At 44.2% G+C, this 14,263-nt stretch overlaps 1 protein-coding gene across 1 annotated transcript; it reads left to right on the forward strand.

Annotated features, from left to right (window-relative positions):
- Positions 1 to 458: 458 nt before the first annotated feature.
- Positions 459 to 12,826, forward strand: MCRS1 (microspherule protein 1). Its single transcript, XM_072135111.1, has 13 exons — positions 459 to 704; positions 4,389 to 4,527; positions 4,915 to 5,076; positions 5,179 to 5,288; positions 5,386 to 5,494; positions 7,172 to 7,310; positions 7,406 to 7,481; positions 7,975 to 8,003; positions 8,225 to 8,317; positions 9,637 to 9,719; positions 9,807 to 9,894; positions 10,830 to 10,957; positions 12,454 to 12,826. Exons 1-13 carry the CDS (start codon positions 589 to 591, stop codon positions 12,538 to 12,540), a joined length of 1,359 nt encoding a protein of 452 aa, XP_071991212.1. The 5' UTR covers positions 459 to 588; the 3' UTR covers positions 12,541 to 12,826.
- Positions 12,827 to 14,263: the final 1,437 nt, after the last annotated feature.

Here is a 14,263-nt window from a genome sequence, read left to right on the forward strand (position 1 = left end):
AAAGTATGTTTGCTTCATACTGCATCAAATCAAATGGTAAGTTAGAGCCACACAGAGAAGAATGTAGGACTGCTGCAACGGAACAGAGAAAGGTATGACCGAGCATGGCCATATAAAATCGATCTACTCCTCATGCAAATTATATACAGCTTCTCTGAATGTTGCAGGTACAGTAAATATAGTGACACCGCATACCCTTTTATACACTATATCATCACTAAATGCTCCACAATATAGCCAAGTGAAATGTATAGTACACATATATATATATATATATATATATATATATATATATATATATATATATATATATAATATTACCAGCTGGGCATATATACAGAATATTTGTCTGCAGTGTGTTAACTTCACAATAATATACGGGTGGGTGGCGCTGCCTCCACTAACATGGCGTCTCCGGCAGACAAGTATCAGACATCGCCCCTTCCCCTTGTGTTCCTTAGTAGTACTTCCGGGACAGCGGAAATGACGTGTGGGGCCCAGATGAGGCAGCATCTATCGCAGACCGAGCAGCGGGACAGAAGAATGGTGGATTAATCGGTGGAAGGGAATAGGGAGAATAGCGGAGGGATGGATTCTCTGCTCGTGTCCGCCAGCCGCTCAGAGGACGAGGATTCCTCCGCCGGACACAAGAGGAGCCTCTCCCAGGGGTCAGGCCTCGTACCCAAGAGGAGGAGCTCGTCCAGGTGACGTACAGCCCGGTGCTTCCTGACAACATCTGCTCATTTACATAGTGACACCGGGAGAGGCAGTAATGGTGGGGGCATGTGCAGCTCCACAGGGACTGTGCGGGGGGTGCAGCTCCGAGGGGCCTGAGCTTATATATAGCCAGCATCCTGCCCCTGCCAGTCACATCCATAGTGTTCTCTCCTACCTGTACCCAACCTCCCTCCTGCCCCTGCCAGTCACATCCACGGTGTCCTCTCCTACCTGTACCCAACCCTCCTCCTGCCCCTGCCAGTCACATCCACAGTGTCCTCTCCTACCTGTACCCAACCTCCCTCCTGCCCCTGCCAGTCACATCCACAGTGTCCTCTCCTGCCTGGACCCAACCTCCCTCCTGCCCCTCCCATTCACATCCACAGTGTCCTCTCCTACCTGTACCCAACCCCCCTCCTGCCCCTGCCAGTCACATCCACAGTGTCCTCTCCTACCTGTACCCAACCTGCCCCTGCCCCTGCCAGTCACATCCACAGTGTCCTCTCCTACCTGTACCCAACCTGCCCCTGCCAGTCACATCCACAGTGTCCTCTCCTACCTGTACCCAACCTGCCTCCTGCCCCTGCCAGTCACATCCACAGTGTCCTCTCCTACCTGTACCCAACCTGCCCCTGCCAGTCACATCCACAGTGTCCTCTCATACCTGTACCCAACCTGCCCCTGCCAGTCACATCCACAGTGTCCTCTCCTACCTGTACCCAACCGTCCTCCTGCCCCTGCCAGTCACATCCACAGTGTCCTCTCCTACCTGTACCCAACCTGCCTCCTGCCCCTGCCAGTCACATCCACAGTGTCCTCTCCTACCTGTACCCAACCTCCCTCCTGCCTCTGCTAGTCACATCCACTGTGTCCTCTCCTACCTGTACCCAACCCTCCTCCTGCCCCTGCCAGTCACATCCACAGTGTCCTCTCCTGCCCCTGCCAGTCACATCCACACAGTCCTCTCCTACCTGTACCCAACCTCCCTCCTGCCCCTGCCAGTCACATCCAGTGTCCTCTCTCCTACCTGTACCCAACCTGCCTCCTGCCTGTGCCAGTCACATCCAGTGTCCTCTCTCCTACCTGTACCCAACCTGCCTCCTGCCTGTGCCAGTCACATCCAGTGTCCTCTCCTACCTGTACCCAACCCCCTCCTGCCTGTGCCAGTCACATCAGCTGTGTCCTCTCTTACCTGTACCCAACCTCCCTCCTGCCTGTGCCAGTCACATCAGCTGTGTCCTCTTTTACCTGTACCCAACCTCCCTCCTGCCTGTGCCAGTCACATCAGCTGTGTCCTCTCCTACCTGTACCCAACCTCCCTCCTGCCTGTGCCAGTCACATCAGCTGTGTCCTCTCCTACCTGTACCCACCCTGCATGTGCCAGTCACATCCACAGTGTCCTCTCCTACCTGTACCCAACCTGCCTGTGCCAGTCACATCCAGTGTCCTCTCCTACCTGTACCCAACCTGCCTGTGCCAGTCACATCCAGTGTCCTCTCCTACCTGTACCCAACCTCCCTCCTGCCTGTGCCAGTCATATCCAGTGTCCTCTCCTACCTGTACACAACCTCCCTCCTGCCTGTGCCAGTCACATCAGCTGTGTCCTCTCCTACCTGTACCCACCCTGCATGTGCCAGTCACATCCACAGTGTCCTCTCCTACCTGTACCCAACCTGCCTCCTGCCCCTGCCAGTCACATCCACAGTGTCCTCTCCTACCTGTACCCAACCTGCCTCCTGCCCCTGCCAGTCACATCCACAGTGTCCTCTCCTACCTGTACCCAACCTGCCCCTGCCAGTCACATCCACAGTGTCCTCTCCTACCTGTACCCAACCTGCCTGTGCCAGTCACATCCAGTGTCCTCTCCTACCTGTACCCAACCTGCCTGTGCCAGTCACATCCAGTGTCCTCTCCTACCTGTACCCAACCTCCCTCCTGCCTGTGCCAGTCACATCCAGTGTCCTCTCCTACCTGTACACAACCTCCCTCCTGCCTGTGCCAGTCACATCCACAGTGTCCTCTCCTACCTGTACCCAACCTCCCTCCGGCCTGTGCCAGTCACATCCAGTGTCCTCTCTCCTACCTGTACCCAACCTGCCTCCTGCCTGTGCCAGTCACATCCAGTGTCCTCTCCTACCTGTACCCAACCCCCTCCTTCTTGTGCCAGTCACATCAGCTGTGTTCTCTCTTACCTGTACCCAACCTTCCTCCTGCCTGTGCCAGTCACATCAGCTGTGTCCTCTCCTACCTGTACCCACCCTGCATGTGCCAGTCACATCCACAGTGTCCTCTCCTTCCTGTACCCAACCTGCCTGTGCCAGTCACATCCAGAGTGTCCTCTCCTACCTGTACCCAGCCTGCCTGTGCCAGTCAAATCCATTGTGTTATCTACACATCCACTCTCCTACCTGTACACAACCTCCCTCCTGCCTGTGCCAGTCACATCCACAGTGTCCTCTCCTACCTGTACCCAACCTCCCTCCTGCCTGTGCCAGTCACATCCACAGTGTCCTCTCCTACCTGTACCCAACCTCCCTCTTGCCTGTGCCCGTCACATCAGCTGTGTCCTCTCCTACCTGTACCCAACCTCCCTCCTGCCTGTGCCAGTCATATCAGCTGTGTCCTCTCCTACCTGTACCCAACCTCCCTCCTGCCTGTGCCAGTCACATCAGCTGTGTCCTCTCCTACCTGTACCCAACCTTCCTCTTGCCTGTGCCAGTCACATCCACAGTGTCCTCTCCTACCTGTACCCAACCTCCCTCCTGCCTGTGCCAGTCACATCAGCTGTGTCCTCTCCTACCTGTACCCAACCTCCCTCCTGCCTGTGCCAGTCACATCAGCTGTGTCCTCTCCTACCTGTACCCAACCTCCGTCCTGCCTGTGCCAGTCACTTCAGCTGTGTCCTCTCCTACCTGTACCCAACCTCCGTCCTGCCTGTGCCAGTCACATCCAGTGTCCTCTCCTACCTGTACCCAACCTCCCTCCTGCCTGTGCCAGTCACATCCAGTGTCCTCTCCTACCTGTACCCAACCTCCCTCCTGCCCCTGCCAGTCACATCCACAGTGTGCTCTCCTGCCTGGACCCAACCTGCCTCCTGCCTGTGCCAGTCATATCAGCTGTGTCCACTCCTACCTGTACCCAACATCCCTCCTGCCTGTGCCAGTCACATCCACAGTGTCCTCTCCTACCTGTACCCAACCTCCCTCCAATCTGTATTGGTGATGGCTCCAGTAACCCCTGTAATGCTCTGTGTATCAAGCTTCCTCCTTGTCTGTGTTGGTGACAGCCACATTGTCCCCCCTACCGAGCCCCATAGCCACTATCAGTCTGTGCTGGTGACAGATGCAGTGTCACACCTACCATCCCTCATGTCAAACCTCCCTCTGGAGTTGATGACATCCGCAGTGTACCGACCACTGTAGCCAACCTGCTTCTTATCTGTGCCATTGACAGCCACAGGGTCCCTCTTATATACAATTCTTCCTTCTGTCTGTTTGTGACAGGCACAGTGTCATCCCCTCTCCTCCCTTTGGTGTCCCCTATCTTCATATCGAGTACTTGGTGGATGCTGGAGTTTTTTCCAAGCTCCAGGATTTTTTTTTTACTTCCTGTTTTTATCTTTTTATCCTTTCGGCTGAAATAATATATCATTTTGTTCCTTTTAATGGCAGGTTTATTAAAAGGAAGAAATTTGATGATGAATTGGTGGAGAGCAGTCTTGCCAAATCCTCGAGTCGTGCACGAGGACCAAGTGGAGGAGAATCGGGAAGATTGTCTGGGAGTGAACCTTCATCCAGTGAAAAGAAGAAGGTAAGAAATGTATGCACAATCACCAGTTGCCTTCAAAAATATGTTGTGCATGGGGGCTGGAGGTATTTTGAAGCTTGGAGCTATCTAACTACCTTCTTCTGTGTCAGGGAGGAGTGGGATTGTCCTGTAAGTGATACACATGTTAATGAGGTCCCCAGTCAGTATGATCCCCAGTGGTCATAAATACTAGGGTCCTGAAGCACCCACGTGGGACCAATGCACTTCTATGAATCTTATGTGCATTAATGCTCCAGTCACCGTTTAATGAATTTGGTGTGATTAGTAGTGTTAGACCTGTTGATCAGTGATCAGACACGTATATACTATCCCAAGTATAAATGCAATTTGAGAGAGAGTCCCTTTTAAGTTTATTATCCTTTATTGCAGCAAGTCAGCAAAACGGTGCCAACACCAGCTCCACCATCTCCTGCCCCCAGCCCCAGCATTACCAAAAGGATAAAGAAGAGTAAACAGCCCCTGCAAGTAACCAAGGACCTGGGGAGATGGAAACCGTCTGATGACCTGCTTCTCATCAACACAGTGTTACAGGTACTATGCTAAAGTAACTTTTTCTGTAGTGTGACCTGGGAACTTGCAAAATCTTCTTTCACTACCATCATTTAATGATCATGTTGTCATGTTACTCCTCAGACAAATGATCTCCAGGCTGTGCATCTTGGCGTGAAGTTCAGCTGTCGTTTCACTCTCAATGAAATTCAGGAGCGGTGGTATGCTCTTCTGTATGACCCAGTCATCTCTAAGTGAGTTAGATTTTCAACTATGTCTCCTAATACAATATGAAGATTACTTTATGAATGGAGTTGAGAATTGACTACAAACAAACATTCTTTTCTATAGGCTATCATGCCAGGCCATCCGTCAGCTACATCCAGAGGCTATTGCTGCCATCCAAAGCAAAGTGCTGTTCAGTAAGGCAGAAGAACAGCTGCTAAGTACAATCAGCTCGGTAAGTAAGAAATATAGCTCCAAGTCAAATTTGTCACCAGTTCTAGGGCCCCAAATCTGTTCACCCCAGTCATGTTCGAAATTGAAAAGTTTATTCTGCCGGCTAGGAGTTATGACCCTTCTTCACCAGCACATGTACAGTGAACATTTAAAGGTTACCATAAAGGGATGCATGTACATATTGAGTTGTATAACTCAGATTTGATTTTCTCTCGTTGAAGCTGTTATAGAAGGTGTCCAGTACTTGAGGTGACAAGGTTGTGGCGCAACATAAGACCCCCTTAGTGATAGGCAAGTTTGTACAGTGGTCACTAAGTGGTAAAAGGGAACCTATCACCAGATTTTACCCCACCAAAACTTTTTAGAATTCCCTCTTTTTTTTATGAGAAATTGCACCCATTTTCCTATACAATATTTCCTCCTATGTCATGTGAAAATGAGCAGGGATGGGTCTTATTGTTTGGCCTGACAAGGGTCAAGTTTAGGGGCTGAAGGGGTAGTGTCACTTCAGACACTCCTATTTTTGGTTTTATAGCGCTTAGCAAAAGTAAGAATCTCATCTTTTAGGTCGCATTAGGCTTGTGGGTTCTGTGATCTACTTAACAGAAGGGACATGTAGATGGACATGTGAGCTGCAAACAAATAACCAGTCCCCACCTTTTGTTTTAGCCAGCCTGTATCTCCAGTCTATATCTGTATCATTTTGATGATCACAGAACCACCAGATGAGAGTCTAATCTTTAACATGACACCAAAAATTTCTAGGCACTATAGAACCAAAGATGGGGGCATCTGAATGGACACCCACCAACCCCTAAACTTGACTAAACTTAGGCAAAATATGACTCTTCTCTGTACATATACAAATGACCTTTAAGGATATTTTATATAATCTAAGCGTTAAAATCCCCCCTTTCTCTAGAACTGATATAAAAACAAATGAATACATTTAGAAACATGTTAGTTATTGTTGCCTCCCAAAATGTCCAATATATTAAAATATAAAATCGGTTATTCCCGGCGTTGAACCCTGTAACAGAAAATGGTGCCCAAAATGCTCCTTTTTTGCCGTTTTATAACATATAAAAAAGGGATCAAAGACAACGGCAGCTCATCCAGCAAAAAATGACACTTCACACAGCTCCATGCAACTTAGTATGAAATGGTTATTAGTACCGGAAGATGACAAAACAAAGATTATTTTTTTTGTACAGTATGTTATAGTTTTTTTTTTAAATACCGAGGCCGAGGCCCCTAATTTTACCACAAAAACCTGGTAAAACCTATATATTTTTTTTTTACTCAAGTATAAGCTGAGTTTGGGTTTTCAGCACATTTTTTGTGCTGAAAAACAAGGCTTTTACTCGGGTATATATGGTATATTAAAACAATAAAACCTATATAATTTTGGTACCCTTGTGAGCATACAAAACCAAAGATTAAACGAAAAATGTCATTTGGAATATTGTCACTACAAAGTACAATTTGTTATGCAGAAAACAAGCCCACACACCACTCTTTACATGAAAAAAATATTGTTAAGGAGTGAAAAAGGGAATAACAAAAAAGAGCCTGGTCATTAAGGGTTTTATAACCAAATTTTTTTTATTTCTTTTGTTATTTTCAGTGTTATTTATTTAACTTAAGAATTTATGCTACTGTTGGAATTTCTTCACAGAGCTCTCAGCCTACTCTGGAGACTTTTCAAGATCTGCTGAGCAAACATCCAGAGGTTTTCTATATGTCCCGCACAGCCAAGTCTCTCCAGGTCCACTGGCAGCTTATGAAGCAGTACTATCTTCTGGAGGATCAAACCGGTATCTCACCCTTATCTTTCCTCTCATTTTGTGTTGCACTTGCCATAAAATGATGACCCATGAGAATTTATTTTTCTTTTTTATCAATATTTTAGTTCAACCATTACCAAAAGGAGATCAAGTCCTGAACTTCTCTGATGCAGAGGACATGCTTGATGACACCAAACTTAGGTATGGGTTACTTTCTCAGAGGCAATGTCCATTCTGCTAAGAGATGTGCAGTATGGCATGCTTTATTGTTCATTAACCTATTGGAAACTGCCCATATTACATATATGTCCTCAAGAGATGAAGGCTGTATGGAAAGGGCTCACAGGCTGGATCATTGATTGGTTGCCTTGAGAGCTTGGAGGCTTACAATTGCAACTTAACACTGCCGATTAACACTCTTGCACAGCCTACCCCAGGCAGGCAGTAATAAAAAACCAGTATATTCACAATATATTGCAATACTGTAGTATTTCAGTATATTGTGTGAGCCATCAGATACCCTAGGGTTCAAAAATCTTTGGAGATCTAAAACAGTTTATAATAATAAATGAAAAATCTTTAAAATGCCTTTCTTTCCTCTTTCCCATTGATCAGAATTCCCAACAAATGAGTTTTGCGTATGTTGATTTAATACTTATTACATAATGACTAATCCAAAGATGATTTTTTACAGGGATTCCCGAGATGAAGTTCTGGAACATGGTAAGTGCATTCCTAAGTCTCCTCTGAAATCTCTGAATAAGGTCTATTCCATTATGTTTGCATTGGTTAATGTTCCTTAGGATGGGTGATCATTAAAAGATCAGCAGTCCAACGCATTACATACAAGCCAGGCAGCCATTTCTGAGTGGGCTAAAGCTGACACTTAAGTTGTTGTGTGTTTCCACAAAATCTGATCTTCGTAAATGTATTTATATTCTCAGAGCTTACTGTTGCTGACCGCCGGCAGAAGCGCGAAATCCGTCAACTAGAGCAAGAACTGCATCGCTGGCAAGTTCTAGTGGACAGTATAACAGGTTAGCATCAATCTATTTTTCACCAGTTCTTCCTTCTTATCATTTAAATTAATTTATTGTTAAGTTATTCAAATAGTTAACTTCGAGTTTATAAGCAAAGATTAGATAGTTCCGGGAATTTTCTGCACAAATATCAAACACCAGATAAAGCAGATACATTCTGGATTGGGTTTGGATTCCGATAAGTGCTACACATGTGCAACGGAGTCATAAAAGAATCATTTACAGGGCTAACAACTGACTTTATCATTTGATTTTGTTTGCACACAAAAATCTGCACTGATGATTTCTGGAGCATTTTAATGTGGAATGTAATACTCCCATTCACTTACATTCAGTGCAGAGTGTTGGCAGAAAAGATGATCTGAAGAGAATGATGAGCAAGGGCCACAAAATCCTCTTTAGAAACAAATCTGCCACATGTCAAATCACCGATTGAGGATATGATCTTCCCTGGGATATTTTCTGTGCGCAAATATATCTTGATACCATCAATACTGATTCCACCATCAGATGAGAAAGCATCCCCACTACTAAATCAAGATTTATCTGCTTGAACTACGATTTCATTTAGGGTTGTGCTCACACAAGTAACCTTACATTTTTGTTTTTAATTCCTACTATGCTGAAACTTCAGTTTAGAAGTATAGGCTGAAGTTCTTTGGGAGGCTCCAGCCTCACAACTACCCTGTTACGTTCACTGGAGGGATGTTTCTGAAGGGGGAAGGATGCAATAGAGGCCGTACAAGAGTAGCAGCGGGCACTGTTATTGTTGTGCAGCCAGAGCCCTAAAAATGCTGTTGTATGCTAATGTCCCCAAAGCATTTCAGCCTCATTTGCATTTTACTAATGTGAAGTCTTGGTGTGGAAGGAGCAGCTGGTTAATAAAATACAAGGTATAGGTAACTCTTGTGGGCATAGCCTTACATAGCATATCATTAGTTTGAGTAAGTACATGGTAGTGACAGATGGCCTGCATTTAGTACATGTTCACAGGGGGATACAGGCCATACAATTACCAAAGGGACACTCGCGTGGACATTTATGGTATGTTCTATGTTATGGCATAAATGTCGTCTTTATTTTGTGGAGGTGGGAATTTAGATATTGACATTCAACTAAAGGCCAGGTTGACTTGGTTGGCCACAGAAAAGCCTAGACTGCCAGTAATAACCTATTGCAGCTGATATATCTATACTATTTTTGAACCAGTACTATTATTGTTATTAGTAGTACTTTTTTGTATTTTTCATAATGTAGAGTTTCCTTATTAGAAACAAAATAAATGGACATGTCATTTTATTTATTGTTCTGTTCAGGAATGAGCTCTCCAGATTTCGATACGCAGACATTGGCAGTGTTGCGGGGGCGCATGGTGCGATATCTCATGCGGTCTCGGGAGGTAATGAAGTAAATATTGTGCAAATATCTGTCTTTATTGTTGTGTATATGTTTTCTGCGGCATCATTTTATTTTGTTACCTTACCAGATAACGCTAGGTAGAGCCACTAAGGACAACCAGATTGATGTGGACCTGTCACTAGAGGGCCCAGCATGGAAGATTTCTCGCAAACAAGGTAACTGGTCTGGTTAACCATTGCCAAGTTGTGTGAGAAGACTTTTATAAGTAAATATTGGTATATATTGCTATGGTACTGTGGCTGTGCATCCAGGCCTCTCTCGAACAAGTATGCACCATTACAACCTCCTGCGGGGGAGAGCTTTATAAGGTCACTGCTCTTAAAGTTTATAATTTCCTCGTACATTGCAAATAATATCACCCCAGAGCTAGTTTTCTTAGATGACTAACCTTAAGTTTTGTAAAGTGTCGTTGTATTTTAGTCCATCCATTCCGTTGCTCTGCACCCGTTCAATTTCTACTATATCCTTTTTATAAACTTTACATATGTATTATAGATGTATAATATAGATGCATTATATGTTCTATAATCCATGCCTCCTTTTGATAAATCTTATATTTTTATTTCTGTTATTGACAGCTGCCTGGCAGTCGTTGCTAGAATTAAGTTTACAAATGTGAATATTATTTGAGGCTTTCATGTTGCATTATACCTTAATGATTTAGATGCAAGGTTTGCTAAACACTAGACATGAGTGGACCAGAGCTTACCCAGGTATGTTGCTTGAGGGGCTGCAGAGCAGCCTAACAGACAGCGTTACACCCCTAGAAACTAGGCATAGCTGTGATTGGCCAGGTGTGTCCACCTGGCCAGTGCCTAGATGCAGGGGACATAAAGCTCTGCAGCCCATCAAGCAACATGTCTGGGGTAGACAAGTGGAGGATGCCGAACCTAAAGTTCGGGTCCACTCATCAACACTAAGCACACGTGCAGCATAGTGAAAGTTTTTGCAGCTTTGGATGAGTTTGATTTCCTGCGCAGAGCCAGCGCTTGTATTTAGCAGAATGGCTGATGGTGCTTTCACATGTGCCCGAGCACTTCGGATCCTATGTGATATGTAGTTTCTAATTTTGCATTTTTTTTCACTGTAGGTGTTATAAAGCTGAAGAACAATGGTGACTTTTTCATTGCAAATGAGGGAAGAAGAGCTCTGTATATTGATGGACGTCCTGTGTTGCCTGGGAGCAAGTGGAAACTTAGTCACAATTCTGTGGTGGAGGTAGATAAGAAACTGTTATTTATTGGGGCACATTTTGTTATGTGTCTAAAAGTAAGATGCAAAGTTAGATGAACAGATGAAAGCCCACGAGTGAGTTCTGTCTGAGAAACTTGCTCCATGCGATTGCTGGATTTCCCAGGCTAAACCCAACATGTCACTGATCATTGATTCAAGGTTTGGTCTGGGAAATTCTGCTAGCACATAGGGCAAGTTTACCAGATCAAACTTGTCGGCAGCAGGTTTTAGTCTTCACCAAAATGATCAAACTTTTAATGGTGAATGATAAGTCTAAGAGCAGGTTAACTTTTTTTTTTTTTTTTAACTCGTTTTATTAAAGAATAAAATTTACATATCCACACATGTCATAAATAGTAAAGACAAGCCAGTCGTACATATAGGGTTATATAAATGCAGTTACATAGGAAATCAGTTGGTACTCGTATAGGATTTGAGGAGATAGGAATTATTGACCGCTCTCACCAAAAGGTAAATAGATGGATATGAGGCATTGTTTCAAGCAAATAACATCACAAAAAATAAACTTTTGTCGATCGGATACGGTAGCACTTTGTTAAAGGACATCAGAGATACCCAGTTGACATTCCGCCTAACCTGTTTAGGGTGAGTATGAGCCTCTCACCTTCAGTGGACTTCATTCGGGTACAGGAGGAGTGGTAAGCGAGGAGAGCAGGTTTACTTTAAATCAAAAATGAGTGCCAAAATTTTGGTGCATTTCCCTTATTATTGGTGCATACTTGACCGTCTTAAATTGCAATAGACTCATCAACACAATGATGACTTGGTCGCAGCGCTAGACTAGTGTTCTTTAGGTCTGCACTGTCAGGGCTTATGACAAAGCCGGTTTAAAAAATTAAAAATTAAAATTTGCTCCACTTGCATAAACATGTTAGGTATTGCTGCGTCCCAAAATGTCTGATCTATCAAAATAGTTATTCCCTGCGATTAACTGCATAGCAGAATATCACGCCCAAATGTTCTAAATGCCACTTCCTTGCTATTTTGCAAAAATTCTATAAAAAGTGGTCAAAAGGCCATACAGTTCTCAAAATGGTAGCAATGGAAACTTCATCTCGCCTTGAAAAAAAATGACATGACACCCAGCTCTGTAAACTGAAGTAGAAAAAAAGCTATTCGCGCAAGAAGATGGCAAAATGAAGATTACATTTTTTTTTCTGTTTTGCTGCTCATGAGCCCCAGTATATAGCCAGCCCAAAGTATGCTCAGCCTATAAAAAGAAAACAAACTGTGTACTCAAATTTCTGACACCGCCCCCCCCCCCCCCCCCCAGCCGCTTGCTGATATTATAGTGCGTGTGCCGTTAGGTTTTTTTATTTATTTTTTGGCACATTTTCTGGGCTCAAAAACTCGGCTTATACACAAGTATATAGAGGTCCACCATGAAAATATCTGTAGGTGGAAATTCCTTGCCTCTTTATGGCAATCTCATAATTTCTCTCTGGACTTCTTTCCCATAGATATCGGGCCTCCGCTTTGTGTTCCTTATCAATCAGGATCTTATAGCGCTTATAAAAGCAGAAGCTGCCAAGATGATTCAGTCGTGAAGAAAGCTGCTGTTCTTGGGAGTATGTACATAGCTGATGTCTCCCTCCTTGAAGACATTCTCCAAATCCTTTCCAGGCTGAGCCTTAACTAATGTCTGTGTCAACTGAGTGGGCAACACGAGCGCGAGGACAATGGCGCTATCCTGTATTGTACATGTACATTTAAGACACTGTTTGTAATATAGAATAGGGGATGATCTGTTAATATTTTTGGATGTTTTTGTTATAAGCTTTTGTTATTGGAGTTGCACTCTGATAATAAATGAGGTGTGCTTTGTAAGAAAAAGTGTGTTTAATGTAACCAACAAGATACATTTATTTATCAAACATTGCTGTAAAATACGTAAATGGGAAAATTCCATAGACTATAACAATAAATAAAAAAGAAAAATCCTCATATTACATGCGGTAGATGAGATTTATACAGGTGAGTAATTCTGCATCACAAATCCATATGTCTTAATATTATTGGTGTTGATACAACTAGTTGGTGAGCTCATATATCCAATTCATTACCAGTATGCACTCCATAAAGTTTTCCTAAAATCAACATTTACAATATAGCCAGAGAATGGAGCTGAGAATTTCCAATGATCATCAGTTTGGGGATCCCTATAGATTAGCTGGGCCTGATCCTGTGGAGAGGGCAAACGTATTGATTATAGCAGCATTTTATTATAGGGGTTGTGGGCGTTGAGCTTTGAGAGCAGCATCAATAGACTGAAATAAGTGCAGGATGGTTGATTTAATGAACGGACCTCCATTTAGGTATTGCCGACCTAGATGTTGGGAGTAGTGGTTATGTGTGGGCAAATATTCCACAGACCCCTAGGTCCAGCCATATCTTGTCTCCAAACTATAGGAATGTTTTACTTTACTATTGAATGATGGTCATCATGACATTGACAGGTAATGTGGGTAGTAAAAGCATTCCCATCCCTTTAACGCTTCCTCATTTTTTAACATTACAGCCACAGACCTGTTTGGGAATGTCAATACCAGCTTTGTACTTCTAGAGGCAAGGAAAAGCAATTTAAATCCAAGTCACTTACTCATAGATCCAGGTACTGTGACGGTGGTAATCTTCTTATATTTGTTATCCATGGCCTCCTTCCCTTTTAAAATAAGTTAGAAGGGTTCTAGGGTGCTTACCAGAGCCTCTCCGTGCTGTAGCATCACAAGCTGTGATCTAAGAGAAAGTGTCCCTGGTTTATCATGCTAGATTTCCTTTTGGTTTGTAAAGTTTAAAAATTAGGAAAAGTTCACAGGGTGTGAATACGTTTGCAACCAACCATATAAAGTTTAATTAAATTCCAACAATCCCTTCCATTTTCAATGAGTGTGTACTAGAATTAAAGGGGTTGTCCAAGTTTAGAAAAAAAAATATGTGGCCGGGAGCGGGCTGCCTAAAACAATAAAGCTGTACTTCAGCTTCCGGCCGGACACGACAACCTTCCGGCCCCCATATACAATGCTGTGTATAGGGACGGATAGGCGTACCCGGCCACGGCCGGCCGGAAGCTGAATGCAGCGCTGCTCCAGCGGCCATGTTTGTTTACATGGCGCCCGGACCGGAGCGACAGCAGTGATGGATACCAGAGGTAAGTACAGCTTTATTATTTTAGGCAGCCCCCTCCCGGCCACATATATATATATATATTTTTTTTTTTTAAACCCGGACAACCCCATTAATGAATTAAAAAAATTTTTTTAATTTTGAAAA

This window comes from Engystomops pustulosus, chromosome 2 (genome assembly GCF_040894005.1).
Source record: "Engystomops pustulosus chromosome 2, aEngPut4.maternal, whole genome shotgun sequence".
Classification (NCBI taxonomy): domain Eukaryota; kingdom Metazoa; phylum Chordata; class Amphibia; order Anura; family Leptodactylidae; genus Engystomops; species Engystomops pustulosus.

Coding starts and splice junctions, on each gene's coding strand:
- MCRS1 (XM_072135111.1), top strand. CDS start 589: ATGGATTCTCTGCTCGTGTCCGCCAGCCGCTCAGAGGACGAGGATTCC. Junction 705..4,388: donor AAGAGGAGGAGCTCGTCCAG/GTGACGTACAGC, acceptor TTTTAATGGCAG/GTTTATTAAAAGGAAGAAAT. Junction 7,311..7,405: donor TCTTCTGGAGGATCAAACCG/GTATCTCACCCT, acceptor TCAATATTTTAG/TTCAACCATTACCAAAAGGA.